Below are 25,531 nucleotides of genomic sequence, written 5' to 3' on the forward strand. Positions count from 1 at the left end.
TCACTTCTTTGAAAATGCATAATGTTCTGCAAAGGTTTTAGGAAATAAGAACTCTTTGAAAGGGCTTCCTGATATGAATAATTGCAAATGTCAAGGGATGAGAGTTCTCTGATAGTGATTATATCTCTAGAATGTCAGGTACTGGTGCAAAGGTGACATGAATGATTTGAGTGAGTTGTTCTATATTCGAGAGATGGTCCTGCAGAGAAATGAAAGCAGTACTCTATAACCCACAGAGAGATTTATTCAAAGCCAAAATGTCAGAGGTAATCAAACTATTTAACTTGTGCTCATAGCTTTACTTTGCATTATATAAATGGACACTCAGAATTTATTATATACTGGCAAATTAAGGAAACAGAATTTTTATAAAGTTGACTGATGCACTGTAGTTTTCAGTGAAATATTGGTAATCTTTATGGTAGTATGTTAAGTAAATTGCGATTCCTAATAAAGTTCTACATATTATTTTTTTCCTTTTAGGTTTAACCCACATGCAGCAAATATGATTGTTGTGTACACTCCCATGTACACAGTGCTCACAAAAGAAAGAGAATATTGTTTATATCCCAGAACCCCAGTTCTCCCTTTTACCTGCCACTATTCCCCTCCAAGGGTAATTTTTACCCTGACTTGCAATATCATCAGTTATTATAAATAACACTGCTATGAGCATTCTTGTATATGTGTGTTGATTCTATGTATATATGTAGAAATATATATATATATATATATATATACACATATATATCCCTGTTCTCCTATATATGTAAAGCTGTCTATCTATCTGTCTACCCATCTATCTATCCATCTGTCTATCATCTATCCCTCCATATACACTTCTGTTAGGATACCCTTCAGATGGAGATGCTGAGTCATAAAGTTATACATATGTTCTGCTGTTGTTATAGAGATTTACAAAGTGTTTACACCAATTTACTCTCCCACCAGGAGTTCTTGAAAGTTCTAGCTTCTTTACATCCTTGGCAACACTTAACTTTTGGTTCTCATTTTCATTTCAGCCAATCTAATTGTAAAACCAAACTACTCCATTTTTTTTTTCTGCTTATATTCTTTCATGTTACCCAAAGATTTTAAGTTACATAAATGAAAATGAGGACTTTTTATTTATGTTTATACTTAAAGGCTTTAAAAAATATTCCTCACAATGTTTCCTAGACTTACATATTAGCATATTGCTTAAAGAGGAAAATTTTATTTAAATTCAGCGGAACTAGATTCATTAATGGAATATGCATTAAATATTTCAAATACTTTTTATATTAAAACCATTTTAAGTATCTTGCAACAGTTTATGTGTGTGATGGAGTTCAAGGTGGTTTATTTTTTGCAGTCTTTTTGTCTTAATAAAAAATAATTGTATGCATAATTATATGTTTTAATACTGTCCATACGATGAAACTTTCTCATTTATTGAAAAATGGTAACATCTGTCACTAGCAATGACTCCAAATTGCTGCAAAATCTTTTGTGTCAATTATTTCCAAAATATTATTATCTTAAGTTAATTTTATTTTTTATTATTTTTAATTTTTTAAAATTTATTTAATTGACAGAGATCACAAGTAGGCAGAGAGGCAGGGAGAGAGAGAGGAGGGGAAGCAGGCTCCCTGCTGAGCAGAGAGCCCAATGTGGGGCTCGATCCCAGAACCCTGGGATCACGACCTGAGCTGAAGCCAGAGGCTTTAACCCATTGAGCCACCCAGGCACCCCTTAAATTAATTTTAATAGCCAATATTTAGTTTAATATAAATTCTTTTTTAAAAATGATAAGCAGGCATGATTGAAAATAGAAAATCCATTCCTGGTAAAGTAGAAAGCAAAGGTTCCATACAAATTTTGGAGCCAGTGTTGGGTCAGGGAGTATGGTGGGGTTGGAGTATAATTGGTGGGCCAGAAGCCAGAAGGCACCCAGGATTTGGGGGACTGAATGTTAAGATTCTCTATGGTCTGGGGAAAAGCTAAGGACTGCATATAGTTTGAAGGGTATGTAACTAGTATTAAAAACTGCAGTGATTGACTCTGGAGAGTGAAGCTTCAAAGGATCCAAGTGAGAGATACTAAAACATTAGCATTGGGATTCACAAACGTTTTAGACATAAGCAGGAAGTCATATTGGGTTTAATGACTCCATTTTTACAATTATTGTCCGTATTAAGCAGAGTATTTGAATTATCCTGCCAGTCGTCTCCCATTTCCACCTTCCATTCATTTATTGCCACCCATTATTTTCTAAACAACTTAGCAGATGTCAATTATGGAAAAAAAAATAAGATTAGAGCCATTTGATCTAGAATCCAAGCTGCTCTGTGGTTGGCCACCATCTTAACTTTTAGTCAGTCATAGGTATATAGAGGTGTTCCTGAATCTTAAGGCACAGTTCTTCTAATAGTTCCATAGTTGTTCAGCTTTGGATTCAGCTCATTCTTTTCCCTTAGCCTGGCATTTCATCTTCTCTACCTTCCGCATCCCTTGAAATCACTCCTTGTCCTTTCTGACATAAACTTAAATTCAGTATCTCATAAATTATGCTCATGAATCACTTCCCCCACCTGACCTCTGCCACTCACAGCTAAGCCTTGTAATATGTATTTTTTCTTCATTGGATTTTCGGAGTTTACCTGCCTGTCTCTCACATAAAATTATAATCTTCTTGAAGATAGGGACTACACATTAAAATCTTTATAGCCCAGGCACACTTAGCAGAGTACTTTTGAACAACAAAATGCAAATTGGCTTTTAAAGGTTTGAGAATTAAACTAAATTATTTCATTTATGGAGCATACACATGCAAAAGACTTACCTCACAGGTGAGCCTAGTGGTGGGTGTTAAGGAGGGCATGTATTGCATGGAGCACTGGGTGTTGTACATAAACAATGAATATTGGAGCACTGCATCAAAAACTAATGATGTATTATATGGTGACTAACATAACACAATTAAAAAAAAAAAAGGCTTATCTCAAAATGAATGGCTCCCGACTGGAAGTAATTTTGCCTTTTCACTCCAGGGGACATTGAGTAGTCTGGAGACCTTTTTGGTTGTCACAACTGAGAGAAGGGGCTGCGATTGGCATCTTGTATGTAGAAGTAAGGGATGCTGCTAGTCATCCTGCAATGTCAGGGCAGTCTTCCACAACCAAGAAGTATCTAGTCCTCAATGTCAGTAGGTTGAAAAACCCTATTCCAGGTTAAGAAGATACCCTTTATCATTACTTCCAAATTTTTTCAAAATAATAAAAAGAATCACCTACTGTTCATGTAGCCTACATGTCAGACTAACTTCTATATTGCTGTCACTATTTTTTATTATCACTGAATTATTGGTACTTTATTTATACATTACTCTAACCTGTGTAATTTATATATGTGTACAAATCAAGTGTTTTTAGTGTATTTTCCTAGTCTTTTCTGTTTGATTACCTGTTTTTTATTCCTCTCTCACTATATATCCACCTTCCAAAACATACACGCATATTAAAAGACTGGCATATATATCCTTCCAGAGTCACAGTCATGCATACATATGTTTATGTGAATGTATACATTTGTATATATGCACAATACATATGTAAATATGTATTCCTATAATTTCTTCATGGTTTTATACATATATATGTTTATAATATTTATAAATATTATAAACTGTCCCTGAACCACTATGGCTGCAGCTGGCTAGACCAACTGCCAAAGGCAGATGTCCTTAATTCCTAACTACCAGCTCTCTCCTTTTTGCAGAAAGTAACTAGAACACTTCTAGCAAACAAGCTGAGACTAGTCTACAAGAGGGTCTGGGAAGTGTGAATTTGGGGCTTCGACTAGCCCACACTAGTCAGACTGTATAGGGACGGCATGGAGCGGACTACCAACAGATAGTGGCCATGTACATCTGTTAGTGAGATTCCTGCTAGTATAAGTTTGTATTAGTATTGTTATTATTTAGTGCATGAAATTATTCTTTGTTTGGTGTCTTTCATCCCTTGACAGTATCTCAGTGAAACTCCTCCATGTCAATTCATGCACACTACTTTGTTTTCCACAAAGCCTGAATATTACAACATGATACAGTTGAATCATAATCCATTCAGGCATTCACATTGATGGGTTTTCTTTTTGACTCTTCTCTTTGGCCATCATAGACAATATGGAAATAAATATCATGCATTAGTATTTTCTGTATGTTGGTGCTTCCCCGGCCCCTTACAAGATGAGGTCCCAGGTTTGGGATTGCTGAGACAGACTGTGTTTTGTTTACAGTTGCCATATAGCTTTCCCATTTGGGCATACTACTGTGTTTTCATAATCAACAAAGGAAAGGGCTCCTTTCACTCTATCACTGCCAGCAATATGTGTTATCTGAGAAAATTTCTTAATGACCTTCCCTCCCTGCCCCCAGAGAGCAAGTCACAACAGAAAGCAACCCAAATACTACCCCCAACTAGACTGTTACAGATCCTCTAACACCATTACAGTGCCTGGGGATTTTTGACTTATTCAGTTTTCCAATATAAAATTATGAAAATCAGTGAAGATGGAATAGCTTTTCAGTAGTATTTCATCAAAAATAGGTCTAATTTTCAATTCATATTTTATTTTGCTGGGTTGTTTTTTTTTTAGATTTTATTTATGTATTTATTTATTTATTTATTTTAAATTTATTTATTTATCTTTTTAAGCATAACAGTATTCATTGTTTTTGCACAACACCCAGTGCTCCATGCAATATGTGCCCTGCCTATTACTCACCACCTGTTCCCCCAACCTCCCACCCCCGCCCCTTCAAAACCCTCAGGTTGTTTTTCAGAGTCCATAGTCTCTTATGGTTCACCTCCCCTTCCAATTTCCCTCAACTTCATTCTCCTCTCCATCTCCCAATGTCCTCCATGTCATTTGTTATGCTCCACAAATAAGTGAAACCATATGATACTTGACTCTCTCTGCTTGACTTATTTCACTCAATTCCAGTCCCGTCCATGTTGCAACAAAAGTTGGGTATTCATCCTTTCTTTTCTTTCTTTTTTTTTTTTTTAATAAACATATAATTTATTTTTATCCCCAGGGGTACAGGTCTGTGAATCACCAGGTTTACACACTTCACAGCACTCACCATAGCACATACCCTCCCCAATGTCCATAACCCCCTCCCCCTCTCCCAACCCCACCTCCTTCCAGCAACCCCCAGTTTGTTTTGTGAGATTAAGAGTCATTTAGGGTTTATCTCCCTCCCAATCCCATCTTGTTTCATTTATTCGTCTCCTATCCTCCTAACCCCCCATTTTGCCTCTCCACGTCCTCATATCAGGGAGATCATATGATAGTTGTCTTTCTCCGATTGACTTATTCACTAAGCATGATACCCTCTAGTTCCTTCCACGTTGTTGCAAATGGCAAGATTTCATTTCTTTTGATGGCTGCATAGTATTCCATTGTGTATATATACCAACACTTCTTTATCCATTCATCTGTTGATGGACATCTAGATTCTTTCCATAGATTGGCTATTGTAGACATTGCTGCTATAAACATTCAGATACACGTGCCCCTTTGTATCACTAGGTTTGTATCTTTAGGGTAAATACCCAGTAGTGCAATTGCTGGGTCATAGGGTAGTTCTATTTTCAACATTTTGAGGAACCTCCATGCTGTTTTCCAGAGTGGTTGCACCAGCTTGCATTCCCACCAACAGTGTAGGAGGATTCCCCTTTCTCCGCGTCCTTGCCAGCATCTGTCATTTCCTGACTTGTTAATTTTAGCCATTCTGACTGGTGTGAGGTGATATCTCATTGTGGTTGATTTGTATTTCCCTGATGCCGAGTGATGTGGAGCACTTTGTCATGTGCCTGTTGGCCATCTGGATGTCTTCTTTGCAGAAGTGTCTGTTCATGTCCTCTGCCCATTTCTTGATTGGATTGTTTGTTCTTTGTGTGTTGAGTTTGCTAAGTTCCTTATAAATTTTGGACACTAGTCCTTTATCTGATATGTCATTTGCAAATATCTTCTCCCATTCTGTCAGTTGTCTTTTGGTTTTGTTCACTGTGTCCTTTGCTGTGCAAAAGCTTTTGATCTTGATGAAATCCCAATAGTTCATTTTTGCCCTTGCTTCCCTTGCCTTTGGCAATGTTCCTAGGAAGATGTTCTGCGGCTGAGGTAGAAGAGGTTGCTGCCTGCGTTCTCCTCAAGGATTTTGATGGATTCCTTTCTCACATTGAGGTCCTTCATCCATTTTGAGTCTATTTTCTTGTGTGGTGTAAGGAAGTGGTCCAATTTCATTTTTCTGCATGTGGCTGTCCAATTTTCCCAGCACCATTTATTGAAGAGGCTATCTTTTTTCCATTGGACATTCTTTCCTGCTTTGTCGAAGATTAGTTGACCATAGAGTTGAGGGTCGATTTCTGGGCTCTCTATTCTGTTCCATTGATCTATGTGTCTGTTTTTGTGCCAGTACCATGCTGTCTTGATGATGACAGCTTTGTAATAGAGCTTGAAGTCCAGAATTGTGATGCCACCAGCTTTGACTTTCTTTTTCAATATTCCTTTGGCTATTCGAGGTCTTTTCTGGTTCCATATAAATTTTAAGATCATTTGTTCCATTTCTTTGAAAAAAAATGGATGGTATTTTGATAGGGATTGCATTAAATGTGTAGATTGCTTTAGGTAGCATAGACATTTTCACAATATTTATTCTTCCAATCCAGGAGCATGGAACATTTTTCCATTTCTTTGTGTCTTCCTCAATTTCTTTCATGAGTACTGTATAGTTTTCTGCATATAGATTCTTAGCCTCTTTGGATAGGTTTATGCCTAGGTATCTTATAGTTTTGGGTGCAATTGTAAATGGGATGGACTCCTTAATTTCTCTTTCTTCTGTCTTGTTGTTGGTGTACAGAAATGCCACTGATTTCTGTGCACTGATTTTATATCCTGACACTTTACTGAATTCCTGTACAAGTTCTCGCAGTTTTGGAGTGGAGTCTTTTGGGTTTTCCACATATAGTATCATATCATCTGCAAAAAGTGATAGTTTGACTTCTTCTTTGCCGATTTGGATGCCTTTAATTTCTTTTTGTTGTCTGATTGCTGAGGCTAGGACTTCTAGTACTATGTTGAATAGCAGTGGTGATAATGGACATCCTTGCCGTGTTCCTGACCTTAACGGAAAAACTTTCACTTTTTCTCCATTGTGAATGATATTTGTGGTGGGTTTTTCATAGATGGCTTTGATAATATTGAGGTATGTGCCCTCTATCCCTACAGTTTGAAGAGTTTTGATCAGGAAGGGATGCTGTACTTTGTCAAATGCTTTTTCAGCATCTATTGAGAGTATCATATGGTTTTTGTTCTTTCTTTTATTAATGTGTTCTGTCACATTGATTGATTTGTGGATGTTGAACCAACCCTGCAGACCTGGAATAAATCCCACTTGATCGTGGTGAATAATCCTTTTAATGTACTGTTGGATCCTATTGGCTAGTATTTTGGTGAGAATTTTTGCATCTGTGTTCATCAAGGATATTGGTCTGTAGTTCTCTTTTTTGGTGGGATCCTTCTCTGGTTTTGGGATCAAGGTGATGCTGGCCTCATAAAATGAGTTTGGAAGTTTTCCTTCCATTTCTATTTTTTGGAACAGTTTCAGGAGAATAGGAATGAGTTCTTCTTTAAATGTTTGGTAGAATTCCCCTGGGAAGCCGTCTGGCCCTGGGCTTTTGTTTGTTTGGAGATTTTTGATGACTGTTTCAATCTCCTTACTGGTTATGGGCCTGTTCAGGTTTTCTATTTCTTCCTGGTCCAGTTGTGGTAGTTCATATGTCTCTAGGAATGCATCCATTTCTTCCAGATTGTCAAATTTGTTGGCGTAGAGTTGCTGATAGTATGTTCTTATAATTGTCTGTAATTCTTTGGTGTTAGTTGTGATCTCTCCTCTTTCATTCATGATTTTATTGATTTGGGTCCTTTCTCTTTTCTTTTTGATGAGTCTGTCCAGGGGTTTATCAATCTTATTGATTCTTTCAAAGAACCAGCTCCTAGTTTCATTGATTTTTTCTAATTTCTTTTGGTTTCTATTTCATTGATTTCTGCTCTGATCTTTATGATTTCTCTTCTCCTGCTGGGTTTAGGGTTTCTTTCTTGTTCTTTCTCCAGCTCCTTTAGGTGTAGGGTTAGGTTGTGTACTTGAGACCTTTCTTGTTTCTTGAGAAAGGCTTGTACTGCTATATATTTTCCTCTCAAGACTGCCTTTGCTGTGTCCCACAGATTTTGAAACGTTCTGTTTTCATTATCATTTGTTTCCATAAATTTTTTTCAAATCTTCTTTAATTTCCTAGTTGACCCATTCATTCTTTAGAAGGATGCTGTTTAGTCTCCATGTATTTGGGTTCTTTCCAGCTTTCCCCTTGTGATTGAGTTCTAGCTTCAGAGCATTATGGTCTGAAAATATGCAGGGAATAATCCTAATCTTTTGATACCGGTTTAGACCTGATTTGTGACCCAGGATGTGATCTATTCTGGAGAAGGTTCCATGTGCACTAGAGAAGAATGTGTGTTCTGTTGGCTTGGGATGAAATGTTCTAAATATATCTGTGATGTCCATCTGGTCCAGTGTGTCATTTAAGGCCTTTATTTCCTTGTTGATCTTTTGCTTGGATGATCTGTCCATTTCAGTGAGGGGAGTGTTCAAGTCCCCTACTATTATTGTATTATTATTGATGTGTTTCTTTGATTTGGTTATTAATTGGTTGATATAGTTGGCTGCTCCCACGTTAGGGGCATAGATATTGAAAATGGTTAGATCTTCTTGTTGGACAGACCATTTGAGTATGATATAGTGTCCTTCCTCATCTCTTATTATAGTCTTTGGCTTAAAATCTAATTGAACTGATATAAGGATTGCCACCCCAGCTTTCTTCTGATGCCCATTAGCATGGTAAATTGTTTTCTACCCCCTCACTTTAAATCTGGAGGTGTCTTCGCGTCTAAAATGAGTTTCTTGTAGGCAACATATGGATGGGTTTTGTTTTTTTATCCATTCTGTTACCCTGTGTCTTTTGTTTGGGGCATTTAGCCCATTAACATTCAGGGTAACTATTGAGAAATATGAATTTAGTGCCATTATTAGCCTGTAAGGTGACTGTTACTGTAGATTGTCTCTGTACCTTTCTGATCTACTACTTTTAGGCTCTCTCTTTGCTTAGACGACCCCTTTCAATATTTCCTGTAGAGCTGGTTTGGTATTTGCAAATTCTTTTTTTTTTTTTTCACATTTTATTTATTTTTTCAGCGTAACAGTATTCATTCTTTTTGCACAACACCCAGTGCTCCATGCAAAACGTGCCCTCTCCATTACCCACCACCTGTTCCCCCAACCTCCCACCCCTGACCCTTCAAAACCCTCAGGTTGCCCCAACCTCCCACCCCTGACGGTTTTGAAGGGTCAGGGGTGGGAGGTTGGGGCAAATTCTTTTCATTTTTGTTTGTCCTGGAAGCTTTTTATCTCTCCTTCTATTTTCAATGATAACCTAGCTGGATAGAGTATTCTTGGCTGCATGTTTTTCTCATTTAGTGTTCTGAATATATCATGCCAGCTCTTTCTGGCCTGCCAGGTCTCTGATGATAAGTCTGCTGCCAATCTAATATTTTTACCATTGTATGTTACAGACTTCTTTTCCCAGGCTGCTTTCAGGATTTTCTCTTTGTCACTAAGACTTGTAAATTTTACTATTTGGTGATGGGGTGTGGACCTGTTCTTGTTGACTTTGAGGGGGGTTCTCTGCAGCTCCTGGATTTTGATGCTTGTTCCCTTTGCCATATTAGGGAAATTCTCTCCAATGATTCTCTCCAATAGACCTTCTGCTCCCCTCTCTCTTCTTCTTCTGGAATCCCAATTATTCTAATGTTGTTTCATCTTATGGTGTCACTTATCTCTTGAATTCTCCCCTCTTGGTCCAGTAGCTGTTTGTCCCTCTTTTGCTCGGCTTCCTTATTCTCTGTCATTTGGTCTTCTATATCACTAATTCTTTCTTCTGCCTCATTTATCCTAGCAGTGAGAGCCTCCATTTTTGATTGCACCTCATTAATAGCTTTTTTGATTTCAACTTGGTTATATTTTAGTTCTTTAATTTCTCCAGAAAGGGCTTTAATATCTCCAGAGAGGGTTTCTCTAATATCTTCCATGCCTTTTCAAGCCCGGCTAGAACGTTCAGAATCGTCATTCTGACCTCTTGATCTGACATGTTACCAATGTCTGTATTGATTAGGTCCCTAGCCTTCGGTACTGCCTCTTGTTCTTTTGTTTGTGGTGATTTTTTTCTGCCTCGTCATTTTGTCCAGATAAGAGGATATGAAGGATCAAATAAAATACTAAAAGTGTGGCAAAGACCCCAGAAAAATACACTGTAACCAAATCAGAAGAGACCCCAAATTATGGGGGGGGGGGAGAAAGGGGATAAAAAGAGCTTCAAAAAAAAAAAAAGAAAGATAGAAAAAAAGAAAAAAATTTTAAAAATAAAACAAATGAAGAAAAAATATTAAAAAAAGAAAAAATATATATTTTAGATAAACTAGTCAAAAAACGTTAAAAAAGAAAAGGGTAAAAGTTTTAAAAAATTTAGCAGAATAAGAAAAAAGAAAAAAAATTGAAAAAAAAATTGAATAAACCGCAAGACTAAAGAATCATGGGGAGAAAGCCATGAGTTCTGTGCTTTGCTTTCTCCTCCTCTGGAATTCCGCTGCTGTCTTAGGGATTGAACCTGCTTTCCTTGATAGATGAACTTCGTCCTGGCTGGATATTTTGTTGATCTTCTGGGGGCGGGGCCTTTTGTAGTGACTCTCAAGTGTCTTTGCCCGAGGCGGAATTGCACTGCCCTTATCAGGGGCCGGACTAAGTAATCCGCTCAGGTTTGTTTTTGGGAGCTTCTGTTCCCTGAACGCTTTCCGTAGAGTTCCGGAGGACAGGAATGAAAATGGCAGCCTCCTAGTCTCCGGCCCAGAGGAGCTGAGAGCCCGGGGCCCCACTCCTCAGTGCGCCCCCAGAGGACAGCACCCAATCACTCCCGTATCCCCAGCCTTTAGCCGCGCTCCGAGCTCAGCCAGCCCGTGTCCAGCTCAAGGGAATGCCGAGCTGAGGTTCAGTCCTCGGCTCTGTTTCTGTAGCCGGCTTCTCTGTTATAACACCTGTGAGCTCTGCGACACTCCGATACCACCGATCCTGCGGGACTTGGGGCCACGATGACCCCGTGTGGGCTTCACCCCGGTTTAGCCTCTGGAGCAATGTCCCTCAGTGGAACAGACTTTTAAAAGTCTTGATTTTGTGCTCCGTTCCTCCGCCGCTTGCCGGGAGCCGGCCCCTCCCCCCGCGGTCTATCTTCCCGTTGTTTTAGATTCACTTCTCCCTCGGTCCTACCTTTCAGAAAGTGGTTGATTTTCTGTTTCTAGAATTGCTGTTCTTCTTCTCTTCGATCTCCCATTGGATTTGTAGGTGTTTGCAATGTTTAGATAAGCTATCGAGCTGATCTCCTGCTACCTGATGTAGTCTCAGCCTGCTACTTCTCTGCCATCTTGACTACTCCTTGCTGGGTTTTTTAAAAGCTGTTTAAAAGTTCATAGGAGTCTGCCATTATCAGACATTGTCTCTGGCTGAACCAGTCACAGAGACTAATTTACACTGTAATTATTCTCAGTTCCAAAATCCTAATGACTTTTAACATCAGATGTTCATTTCTTGCTATGTGTCCATTTCAAGTTGGCAAGGGATGGGGAGGGGATTTGCTCCATGCCTCTTCACGAAGCAGTCCAGGCTTCTGAGGTGGACTTGCTTATGCTTATGCTAATGCTTATGGTGGATACCATCATAAGCATTAGCGGTGGTTGTGGCAGTGGGAAGAAAGGTGAATATTTGGCTGTTATAAACTCCTCCACAGAAGTGACACTGCTATGTCCGGTCACTTGGTAATGACCAATATCAACTAACACACTGATTAATTTCTTAGAACATTTATTACATGTTTCTTAACTTGTCATGATTCAGCACAAAGTACTTCAGTTGCCTTCCTCTTCCTTTCTGGCAACTTCACCCATTTTGAATATTTTTTTAAGTGCATTAAGACCATTGATTTTGAAAAACTGGGTTGTTGGCTTGCTATCGAAATTGAAGAGTAACATGGTCAAATAGCTCTCCATTCCTATTTTTATACTATTTAGGTGGCTCATTGAAGGAATTGATTAATGGCATCAAAAATACTATGACATCTTATTAACATTAGGATAAATGGCGTTAGTGTTTGTCATATTTTCCATATGATTTAAATCTAGTTGCCGCCCTTGATGATTGACATTTGGATCCAGTTTAATTTTATCGGAGTGCCCTGGTAGTACCTGTGAATATCTGCACTTCTCGTATTGTTAAGCTAATAGTTAAAGTTTGTGATTATTATTTGAAAATAGTATAATCCAAGGAAAACCTTTGGCTATTTAAAAGAAGTTAGAAGAGGTGCCTGTGGCTCAGTTGGTTAAGTGTCTGCTTTCAGCTCAGGTCATGATCCCAGGGTCCTGCTTATCATGCCCAGTGTAGGGGGAGGACTGCTCAGCAGGGAGTCTGCTTCTCCATCTCCCTCTCTGCTTGTGTGCGCGCGCTCTCTCTCTCTCTCTCCCTTTTGCTCACTCTCTCTCAAATAAATAAATAAAATCTGTAAAAAAAAAAAAAAAACAGATTAGAAGATTATAAATGTACATTTTCCTGAGGGTAGTCGCTAACTTTTTGTCCTTAGAAAAAAGATCTTGTGGACATTCCTTGGCATTGCAGCTTTCAGCAAATGGCATTAAAATTCTGATTCCATATTGCTTGTTCTTTTACATTGAAGCAGATGTCAGTTTCATATGGATTCTGAATATCATCCAGTCTGTTCTTCAAATATAAATGTAATTACTGGTCAATGGTTTTGGATAATTTATACATCTGCTGAAATCGTGGAGGTTTTATCAATTGTTTTGACTTAGAGTTTATTCCTTTCAGAAAGTTGAGGATCTGGAACTATCTCACTTTAGACTAAGTGACCTCTACTCTGAAGAATAGCTGCATGTGCTTAGGTAGGATGAGCGTGGATGATCTGAACCATTATTGCTCCCAAGTCCTAAGGAGAAGGTTCGGGTACAAAAAGGGGATCCCTTCCAAGTAAGGAAGATTTTGTGAGCCTGTTTCACATACTATTTGTGAAAGGCAAAAGGAGGTAGTGATATAAAGCTCAAGCTTTAGATGGCTAGAATAAAGTGTGTTTTGTGTGTGGGTTTTTTTTTTTTTTTCATTATAAGGGACTGTGAAAGTCATTAAGGCTAACTTCCACCTAGTTTTCAGACACCAGAGATAATAGTTTTCAAACTTTAAGCTAAGTAGGACCCCCAGGATTTCAATAATAACCTTATTTCTTATTTCCTATCATCACTTGAAAACTTTCTAAATGAAATGAAAACAGTAAATATCATTTGTTATCACTTCCCCTCTTTCCACTGTTAGTGCTGCTGCTGGTCCATATTTCACCTACATAATAATGTAATGCTGGTCGATGGTTTGGGATAATTTATAGTTTGGCTTAAGCTGTAGAAATTTTATTTTGATTTAGAATTTGTAGCCTCCATAAAGCTTAGGATTTTGAACCAAATTAGCTGTTTCTAGGCAAAGTCACATGTATTACATGTTCTATATTCATCATGTCATGTATGCTTCACAGAAGGTGTGAGACTGTAAGGCACGTGTGAGACTTATCCACATTTTATAAAGGAGAGGACTGAGATTTAAAAAGGCTCAGAAAATTATCTAAGTCACTTGGATTTTAAATTCAGTCTTCTTCATGATATAGCCCTCTCTTTTGAACACCCTAATGTATCTTCCTTTCTCCCTACCATCACCCCTCAAAAATTCTTCATCTTATTTTGGCATTCTCACCTGTAATATAAATTACATGCAGTGCTGAAATGATAATTAGACCCACTCACTCATATACTTGCCAAATCACCAGACTCAAAGTAGAATGTCAGTGAAATTTTCTGGATATTAAGATTGCTTTCATCATTTTGCACACCAAGATTTAAAATCTAGGATATCATAATTAGAGGATTGTATCAGGAGTTCTGGTGTTTGCTCTTTTCACTATTATGTAATGGTCCTGTAACATGCTGAACAAAGGGCTCTAAGCTGTCTTCTACCTTTCTAGTAGAATGTTCAGTGTGGCTTCCATTAGGTAATATTCTGTTTCCCCAATATGTGGATGAAACATGGTTCTCTTAAGGTTTTATTATCCAGAGCAGATTGAAATTTTTGGTATTAAAAATATTTGAACATGGATTACTGATAATTTTATCCTGAATTCTATTTTGTGTGGACAGACCCTATTTAATTTCTGTTGTTCCTATTGTGGGGGCTGTTGTTGATGATATTATTTTGGAAGACTTTGTGATGTGTTCAAATTAAAACACTCTCTTGAACCACGAAGCACATGGCCATTATCACTAGTGTGCTATTTAGGAAAAGAATTGCCAGGAAAGAGTGGCGCATAGCAGGGTATGTCCCGTTTATCAATTCAAAGGAATTTTGCCATCCTTTTCTTTCATCAGAGTATGTGAGTCAAGCTGGGTGGAAGTAGAAATATTCTCTAAAGGGGCACCTGTGTGGCTCAGTTGGTTGGGTATCTGCCTTCAGCTCTCGTCATGATCCCAGGATCCTGAGATTGAGTCCTGTATCAGGCTTCTTGCTCAGTAGGGAACCGGCTTCTCCCTCTCCCTCTTCCTGCCCCTCCCCCTGCTTGTGAATGCTCTCTATCTCTCTCTCTCTCTCATTCTCTCTCTGTCAAATGAATACATAAAACCTTTAAAAAAAGAGATTATCTAGAGGTTATTTTATTGATGACCAAATCCATTTTTGTAAAAGTTAAAGACCCCAAATTGAGGCTTTTAAGTAGTTGGCTATTACTAAAATGGCATCTATTTTAGTTTTTCAGTCTCTTAAGTATGCAAAATGTTATCTCAAACCCAAATCAATTTTGTGGTAGAAAAGAGGTTAAGTGGATGAAAAATTGTTGTTGAAAATATGGATTTAAATGCTTCAATACTGGTACTGTGTAATTTCTAAATGACAGTTTGATATTGATATGATAAGAAAGGAAACTGCCATTAATAATTGAAAGCAATGCAAATGTATGTATTAAACAAACACAAACTGAAAGCAGGCAAATAATACAACACTTAGTGCTTCAGCTATAATCGATAGTATGAAGGTATTTTAAAAAGCTTCCTAATATGTTGCATTTTTTTGGTCTTTTATGTTTCTGGATCCAGATTTATATTTTTGAGAATAATATCTACTATCAACCTGATATAAAGAGCAGTTCATTGCGACTGACGTCTTCTGGAAAAGAAGGAATTATCTTTAATGGGATTGCTGACTGGTTATATGAAGGTGAGTTGAATAGATTTAGTTTCAAAAGAACACAAACAACATATTTTTATATGAAATCTGTTCATTCTAGAACAATACTTATAGCTCCATTTCCTCTTATTTCCGCTCAAAATTGCCTTCATGCTTTCATGTCTTTGCATGTGCTTGTATTTTGACTGGTTGTGATTCACATCTACTACATTAGAAGGGTGTGTGTGTGTGTGTGTGTGTGTGTGTGTGTGTATGTGTATGTGTATACACATATATACATAAACGTTTTGTTCAGGCTAGAGAGATTTGATTTTGGTGATGCTTAACTAATGAAAGTGAACAATCATTTTGTGTCACTCTGGAATCAGATGCTGAATTTTTCTGACTATGGGAATGGAGAAACAAAAATCTTTACTGCTCAAAAAGTGCATGAAAACCACTTGTTTTTAGTCATTCTCATTAAGAACAGTCTGTCACTGTTTAAAAGCCATCGCATGAGGAACAAAATAAAACCCACCTAAAGGGTGATTTGTAATAATCAAGTTTTCCTGATACCTGAGAATATAAAAAGGAAATCAGGTAATGAAAATCTCTATCCAGTTTGATCATGCACCAGTTGTCAGCTGGGTTAGGGGTACAGATTTCCTCGGGAAGACTCAAGGCTTGAGGTTAATACCTAAGTTTCAGACTCTGCAACTGATCTTGGCAAAATGCATCAAGATTTAAGGCAAGTCAGTTATGTTTGATTAGAAATTATAAAGCTAAGAATCACCTAGAAAATAAATTTTATTTCTTGAGCAATATTGGCAAATGCAATCTTCCACCTCAGACTCCATATTCTTAAGTCTGTAAGAGAAGTAAATCACCTACCTCCTTCATTTATTCACCCATTCTATCATTAAACAGATATTATTAAAGACTTACATATGTTCTAAGTATTTCTAATGGTGCTGAGATATAATAGATATAACATCTCTTATACAGATATAATGTAGATTCCTATAATAGATATAATAAGGTACAAAACAAAGTACTTCACATTAAGAGAAACATTTTGCCGGGTGGAGCCATTTTATTAATGAAGAGACCCTGTGCCTTTGAGATTTATATGCATCTGTGTACATGTATATTTACAATATATTTTTGCCAGCATCAAATAATAAATTATTTTAGAGGACACAGTTAATTCTGAGGAGTAGTAGGAACTACTTTGGAAATATAAAAAAATAGTTATGCTCTGATTTTTTTAAACATTCAAACTCACAAAGTGATAAGTAGGGTTCTTCCATTCAGAGTATCAGAAGCTGACTCTGGCTTTCTTATTGCAAAAGCATAAATTTTTAGAGTGTGAGATGGCCCAATGAATTAAAGAGATAGGTGGAGAACAAACTTGAAACTTGGGTGGTTCCAAGAATCTGGGTAGCAAGAACTAAGTATCTCTGATTTAGAAGAGCTGGGTGAGATGCCCTTCATCTTCAAACCATCATCGGCACTTTGTGAGACCATGACCGGTGAAGAAACCATGTCAGTGTAGCGTGACAAGCAGTTAAATCACAGGAAACACAGGATTCTATGAAAGAACAAAAGAAAGCTAGCCCATTCTGGGGATTTGCAAACTTTTTCCTAAAGGAGAAACCCTCTGAGCTGAGCCTGAAAGATTAAGAAATATAAGAAGAAACTAGGCAGGAAAGAGCCCAAGCGTCCTTTAAGTGATGAATGGATAAAAAAGATGTGGCACATATATCCAATGGGCTATTACTCACCCATTAAAAAAATAACAAATTTAGCCATTTGCAGAGACATGGATGGAGGTAGAGAGTATTATGCTAAGTGAAGTAAGTCAGTCAAGAAAGATAAATACCATACTATTTCACTCATGTGGAATTTAAGAAACAAAACAATGAGCAAAAAAAGAGAGAGAGAGAGAGAGAGGGAGAGAGAGAAATCAAGAAACAGACTCTTAACTATAGAGAACAATCTTATAGTTACCTCAGGGGAGGTGGGTAGAGGGATGTGTTAAATAGGGGATGGGGATTAAGGAGGGCACTTGTGAGCACTGGGTGCTGTATTGAAATGTTGAATCACTATATTGTACACCTGACACTAATAGTACACTGTATGTGAACCAGCCAGAATTGAAATAAAAACTTTATGAAAGGAAGGAGAAGAACCTAGGTAAGGAAATCTATGCAAGAGTTAAAAGCTTGCAAAAGCATAGCAATGTTAAATAGCATGGTGTGTGCCTTGGGAACTAAAATCTGCTTGGTATTATTGGGGCATAAAATTTGAGTAAAAGGAGGGCAGCAAATACCAAGGGACAGTGATCCTAAAAATAATCTGGGATTTCAATTATTTTTCCACTAGTAAATGGGATAACTAATAGAGCTTTTTAAGTAAGGGAGGGTCAGTATTATATCTTCCATATAAATAGATCATTTTGACTACAGTATAAAATAACTGGGATTGAATAGCAGAAAGAACCAATGAGAAGCTGGCAGGCTTTTTCTGTGTTCTGTTGAAAGATAATGAGCAATATTAGTAAGGTTAAAGCTGTAAGAAGGAGGGAAGATTTTAAAGTTGATGAGGCAGTAAAACAGATCTTAATGGTTAAATGGATGGGGTGGGTGGAAAGAAGTCAGTGATTCTTTGGCTTCTGGTTTGGATCACTCGTAAATAGTGGTTGTAGGCACAGTGAGCAAGCATTTATAAGAGTAGCGGCTTCAGGGAGTGGGAACACTGGTGCTTGGCAGTGTGCTGGCATGCTACCTTGGGCAACAAAATGTGATCATTAACATGGTAGAACTTTTAAGTTAACTCAATGTAGAATCTAGTGTCTGGACAACTGAACAACAATGCCTTGGGCCTCTTTCCTTTACATAAGTCTTTATATAATTTATGGCATTACATTTTTAAGGAAAATTTCAGAAGAGAAATGAAAGACTATTAACTGACAAATATTCTTATTTTCCTAATTAGAGAATAAAATTCTATATATTTGGATGGAGAGTGAACACTTACTGTGTTGGGGAATAGGTAGGACATGTAGGACAAAAACTTCTGTGGTTACAATGTAGGTCTGACACTTTCCAAAAGAGAAATGGAAAACTTATAGTTTTGCCATTCAAATTAAACTCAGTCCTTTGGGCTCTTTTGTTGTAGGTATCCTAGCAAATTCCAAATGTGTTATGTGATTGAATCCTCACAATGCTAGCATATTTAATCATTTACTGAAGAAACCAAGACTCAGGGAGGACAGGTGATTTGGACATGGCCTCAAAGCTTACGAGTGCCAAAGATGGCACGAATGTGTATTTTCAAAACCAGTACTTCTCCCTGGTCTACTCTACCTGTTAGAATTCAGTGCCTTTCATCATTTCCTAAGGAATGACACGTGTTGTGGACCTAAGCTATTAGATTTCACAGGTCTGTTTCCTCAGCCAAAGAATCTGAATCCTATTGACCAAAGACTTACCTCAATTCTTGCTTTATTTCCAAGAGAAGGGACTGTATCAAGGGAATCGGTCTTAAGGTTTGACAGAGGGATTTAGGCCATTCAGATGCCATTGATTTTTCCCTCATCCGTCATCCCTACCCTATGTTTCAAGAGTCCTACATTTACCTTCATCTCCCACTACCACTGTGCTTTTCCAAGACACAAACAGCTCCCAGATTTTCTCTTTTCCCTTCCATATACTCACCATAACACAGTGACATCTAAGAATGCATATGACCTTCAGCAGTATGTGTGTGATACCCTAGTGTGGAGATTTCCTTTTTTGTTACTTTACAAATATCAATTACAATCTGAATTAGTATGTGTGGGAGACTCAAGAAGGAACATGTAATATTTCCACTTACTTGCTTTAATTGAAATTTGCCTTTCATAAGTATCATAGAAAAAAAGATTAGAGGAGCCACAGAAAAGATAAAAATATTTTTGTGGAACAAATTTGAAGGCATGGCTTAAATTTTTTAGGTTCAGGCCAGTCCGTGAGTGTGGCTGTTGATCCCAGTTACAGACACATATGTCGAGGTTTTAAAGTCTTGAAGTGTTATTTTAAAGCCTCTTTGTCCCTTTTTTTTTTACTATCATTCAATTCCTAAGGAAAGAAAAGGCAAATAAAATAACATATGGTTTAAAGAGTTGTTGAAGTTCCAAAGAAAAATGAAATATTATGCTCAAAATTAAACACAAATCACACAAAATGCATCTCAGTTATTCATATAAATTGGTGCATTTAACATAGTAACTCAACTAAATAAAATATCAGATGAATTCTTTGCTAACAAAATAAAGTTCACAGCTACCAAGTCTACAACTTGGAAAATTTCTATAATGTACTAAATCTATGCAATAGAAAAAGTGAGTGTCATTTGAGGTTATTTGAACGTATAAAATACTGAAACTACTGTGCCTAAATGATTTATAAATGTGCTTTTAAAGAATTCTTCTGTGATATTCAGTTCAACAGTAGACACATCTTTCCAGCATTATCTGAGAGCAATATGAAGAGGAATCGGGTTTCCATGTTTTGGGCATAACTAACTTAGTGGAGTGAAAAACTGTAAACACCTGTTATATAAGGAATCATTTGGAGCATAGTAAATAGAAATATAAATAGAACTACATGTCCACATACCACTAGAAATTTGAGTAGGATTAATTCTAATGGAATGGGGGAATATAGAGTGGCTTCATGGAAGAAATGGTATTTGCACTGGGAGGTTGAGGAACCAGGTGGTGGGTAATAGGGAGGGCACGTACTGCATGGAGCACTGGGCGTTATGCCAAAACAATGAACACTGTTATGCTGTAAATAAACAAATAAAAAAATTAAAAAAAAAAGAATGAAAGGAATAAAGATGTTAGAGAAACAATTGACAGCATAAACAATATCCTTATCAACAGATGGAGATTGTTAAATTTTTTGGTTATTTATTGAGAAGAATGCAAAAATGGCTATTTTCACTTTTTTTTCTGTCTTCTCTTGGATACAGGAAATCACATTCATGCATTCATTGATTCAGCAATTATTTATTGAGCACTTACTAAATCCCAGTAAAACTGGGCTATGACAGATAAAAGAAAAAGTCAGAGATGCAGCCGTGGAAGCTAGAGGAAGACAGAATAATAAAGCTGAGTCTCGGGAGGTCAAGCGAAGTAAGGATTCCATAGTTACTGTTGGATTTGCTACCAGAAATGGATAGGAGCAAAGTCAGTCAATTTGTGGTACCAGAAGCAAGATTGCAATGGATAGAGGTATAAATGAGAAGTGAGAAGGTTTTGAATATAGACAATTCTTTTAAGAAACTTGACAGTGAGATAAGGAAAAAAAAGGGGAAAAATGAGCCATAGACCCATCTGGCTGGCAGTAGCATACTCGGGAAATCTTATCTATCTAAATTGATAAACTACAAATGGATAAAATCAGCTTACTTTTCAGAATAGCATGTTAATCTGAACACAATGATTATATATTAGTTAGTTTTCTGTAAGTACTTTGTGTTGAGGCTATGTTTTTTAAGTGTCTTTGATATAAAACAACATGTGTTGAAAACTCCATCTGTTCTGCAGTGAGATTTTCTAATCATTGTAATAAAGACAAAGAAGAACCAATCCTTCATTGAGATGGAATGGTATGCAATTTGTAGAAATACATTGTTTGTAAATAATATAATTAACACAGGAAGTTTCAATCCATGAGTAAGAGTCCTTATTAGTTGCAATTAAAGAAGTGTGTGCATATCTAAGAGCACTCTTAAGCAGATGCATATTAAAGATTATTTAATTTATTTCCTTCCCATTTCAGTTAGCTTTATTTTTATACCTGAAGGAAGTCACATAACTCTCTGCGTGTACTACTTTGCTATTTTGGTGTTTTTGTGAGGAACAACTCTAGGCATAGATCACTCTAAAATAAATTGGAGTAGATGATACCTAGTTTCTATTGAATGGTGCTCTCAAGTCTGGGCCATTCTTATTCTTGAGAAGTATCTGCACACATATATTTCAGCACCTAGAATAGAACCCATTTCTTCAGAAAACCTGAGTGTTGATTTTAGACAGGACAATCTGATCTCTCTGTACCTTCAAGGCTCATTGTGTCATGTGGATGACTTATGTCTCCTCATATGAATTGTAACTTGTACAAATCAGGGTCAGGATTACAACTGGAAAAAAATGGCACATTCAAAGTAGTATACAAAATTTTATCTATGAAGGGACCACTTGTCAAAGACAAGGGTTTATGTAGCAACCTTTGGCTAGTGTTGATTTAGCCATTTACACCTGAAGTGAGATGGGCAAGGGCTCTGTTACTAGAACCTAGAAGGAGGGAATCCTATAGTTTCTCCAGTAATAGAAGCAGTAAGTTTTGGTTGAGGAACATAGCCAGACTCTCATGTTTCCAGTGTGAAGAACCAAGAAAGTAAATACCATGCACTAACTTTATTCTCTTCGTTTGATTTGTCTGGTTTCATATTGGTGACAGCCAACAAAGGCTCAGAGATCATGGGGATGTTATTATTTATTCAGATAAAAACTTTGTGTCCTTGAAAGGACACATGAAGTTCCATCTGCTACTGTTTCTTTTTTTTAGGATTTTATTTATTTATTTGACAGAGGGAGATACAGCAAGAGAGGGAACAGAAGCAGAGGGAGTGGCAGAGGGAGAAGCAGGCTCCCCACTGAGCAGGGTGTCTGACGTGGGGCTTGATCCCAGCACCAGGATCATGACCTGAGCTGAAGGCAGTTGCCTATTGACTGAGCCACTGAGGTGTCCCTCTGCTACTGTTTCTTTGTAGAGTGATGTTAGTCCAGTTCATGTACCAGTCTGAAATTTATAACTACAGTCAGCACTTATGTTTTCCATATAAGGTTTGGGGGCAAATGTGCCCAAGAAAAGAAATAAGGTTATCATATGGCCTGAACTGGTAATCCTAGCTCCCTCTGAGAATTACTCATTCATTTTTCCCTTTCCTTCTGCCAGCATTTTGATGATACAGGTCATTTACGTGGTGGATCAAATCAAAATTTTATCCCTGCCAAATCTTATTCCTTTTCTTCTTTTTCTTAATTAGGTTGCTACATTTTCAGTTTTCCACTGAAATGGAAATTGGAATGTGGAAATGTAGAACTGGAAAATGAGATCAAGTTGGACAAAGGAGTATTTCTGAATCTGCTGAGTCCAGATATAGTCTTCTTTACTCTCTGTTGTATAGTGAAGACACATATTCTTCCTAGCAGATGAGCTTAATCATCAGACAATACTGTCAAGTACCGCCCCCCGCCCCACCCCCAGTCCTGTTGAGTCCCACATGATTGGGGGGAAATTTCAGCTTCCAGTTTAGAGGAATAGAATTAAGACATTCTTTGGTGGAAGCAACCCCCACCACCATAGGCATTAGGACTCAGAAACCCATTGATCTTGTTATCATGAAGACAAGAAACAAAATATGTCCAGTGGGGTAATGGTGTGATAGTGATAGAGAAGTATGCTATACTTCTACCCCTTAGTTCCTAGATCTTTGCTTTCTGGCTATGTGAGAGGGACATATGTATGCTCTATGATGACATCCCAACTTCAGGATTGCTTTAGCACCAAGACTGAGATAGAGAAGACTAGTTAACACTTCCATCAAACCAGGTACATATAGCTACAAGAAAACAGTGAAATTCATGGTCTGAGCCTATTGCCCTTCTTTCTGCTGTAAAATAGCTCCTGTTTGGTGGTGATGGAGAGTGGATTATTGCGGTAATGGATAAGCTATTCTGTAATCCCATGAACAGCACAGGCATAGCTATACAGAGCCCGTGCCCATCTTGTAATGACAAAATGCTACCCCTTCTTGATGGAATGCTTCCCGGGTCATCTCCCTGCCACCAGGTAGCCAGCTGGTCCTCCTGGGAAATAATGCCATGTCAAGAGTGTAATGACGGCCACTATCATTGGTGGGTAATGGTGGGAGCCAAAGCAGACTGACATGCGTCCAGTAGCCATACGGTCCATCTGATTATTGAGAGCCTCCTCGGCTGTGGATGTGTTCTGGTGGATATTAAGTAGGATACTGATATCTTCATATTTTTACATTTTTACCCCTCCTGATAAGTCAATGCAGTTATCTTTCCCTAAATTTCCTTGTCACTAATTTTTGTCTTCCCATAACCCTAATCAGGTCTTTTATTAGTTACTGTGCACGAATCAGGGTAGATCTGTGCTTCAAGCCAGTTCTCCTTCCACAAGAAGTAGAAAAGTATGTATCTTGTTCAAAAGTCTGCCAATGGGAAGGATTTTATGTTTCCTTTAGTCTTTTAATGCCACTCCTCAGTCAGATTGTGGTACAGAGCCTTTCCAATTCCAGAGTCTTCAAGTACATCATGCAGACCTGCCCATAAACTAGACCTCCATTTATTCCTCCCCGTCAGTGTGTCTTAGAAACACATCTTGAGGTTTAGATATGAGCTGACGAAGAGAGGGCAAAGCAGAAGATGCAATAATCTGGACATTTTACTTATGTGTTCTGTCCAGTCCCATATATGCTCCTTCTGTTATAAGGGGATATTGCTGTATGTGTTCTGTTTTATGGTCAGTGAACCAGATAAGAGTCAGTTCCTGATGGGCATTTTGGTCTGCATAGCCACTTGGTATCCCATGGTTAGGCTAACTGTTTCTGCAAGAGCTCAGGAGAGAGCTGCTTTTGAAAAGAAGAATATTTATCAGCATGGGAGGAAATGGCCTTCCTCTCAAGCTTGTAATGCCCGTGTTTTGATTGCCATAGAATGAGTGTCAGAAGCTCCACACAGCCTCTCTCTTTACCATGCACCTTTAAAACGAAGATGGTAGGGAACGCTGTTCCATGTCCCTGACCTGCTGCAGAGCCCTTTCTTGCGCAGGCTCTGCTCAGAACAGGCAACTTTACAGGTGACCTGGGAGGCAGAACAGGGCAACATACGTGAATGTGGTTTAAGTTGTTACTCAAAATCACAAGAGTCTATTCCCTCTTTACTTTAGCGTAAGTACAATTCCAACAAATTTTCTCCTACTTCAGAAGAGATACCCTGCTGTATACTATGCCACTAGATCTCTAAACACTCCTCTAGGGATGTAGACTCCTCAACTTTTTGGAATCTATCTTTCACCCTGCCTTAATGCAGAGAATGTCTGACTGCCTGGGAGAGAGGCTGCCTCTGTCAGAAAGGAGACTTGTGTAAGTTTTGAGGTTCAGCATTTTCAGCCATAATATTAGACACTTACAGCAACATTCCACTATAAATGTGCTACGTATGAGACCAGTCCAGAAAGCACAGGTATACTGCACAGGTTTACCCAAACATCCTTATCCTATGTGCCAGTGTCTTAGGACTTCTCCACCAATATCTCTGTCTTAGCTTTGAAACACCTGGAGTTGAGCCCCTAATTTGCGTCATAGCTGTGCCACTCTGACTGTGTTCTCTTGGACCTCTGCCTTATCTGCCTGCAGTGGCAGAAGGGAGGGACTCCTTCTGAGTTGCCACAGTGATCTTTTTTGTATTCTTGGTTTTGCAGACGTGGTTCCTATTTCAGTTTATCCCTACAGAATCTCTCTGAGGTGTTATATGAACCAAGTGAGCTTCATTTTACAGTTTTTACAGTTGCCACTCTTGTAACAATTAAGTACACAAACAATTATACTCCCAAAACCTTTCCTCTCTATCTGCATTTCATTCTGTATCATCACCAGTTACAGTGGATTTACTCCTGATTCCATCCTTTGCTATGGATTATCTCTGCTCCAGTTCCCTCCTGGAAAGATGATTATCACATCAAAGGTAGGACAGATACAGATGTATATAGATATAGATCACCAGCTTAATCTCAAAATCTAATTTTAAAGGTCCCTTTTCTGAGTCTCTTACTGGTATTCATCATGGTATCTGTCAGGGCACAAAGTTGGCACATTCAGTAATCTGAAGATTTATTTACAAAGAGGCCACATTTACAAAGGGAAACCATGAAGGACAGAGCTATAATCTAGACTAGTAGCAATCAAGCTATAGTTACCCCTGTGACCACCAAGATGAGCCATTACAAGATACAAAAGGAGAAAATTTCACAGAAGAGA

At 37.9% G+C, this 25,531-nt stretch overlaps 1 protein-coding gene across 2 annotated transcripts in view; it reads left to right on the forward strand.

Moving 5' to 3' along the window:
- The window catches only part of DPP10 (dipeptidyl peptidase like 10), a 1,411,353-nt gene that overhangs the window by 1,272,711 nt on the left and 113,111 nt on the right, over positions 1 to 25,531 (forward strand). For both annotated transcript variants that reach the window (XM_046019846.1, XM_046019845.1), the window contains exon 8: positions 15,340 to 15,460. In XM_046019846.1, the coding sequence (XP_045875802.1) occupies positions 15,340 to 15,460 (121 nt within the window). The remainder of the gene's footprint in view (positions 1 to 15,339; positions 15,461 to 25,531) is intronic.

Source organism: Meles meles, chromosome 9, assembly GCF_922984935.1.
Source record: "Meles meles chromosome 9, mMelMel3.1 paternal haplotype, whole genome shotgun sequence".
Taxonomy (NCBI): Eukaryota; Metazoa; Chordata; class Mammalia; order Carnivora; family Mustelidae; genus Meles; species Meles meles.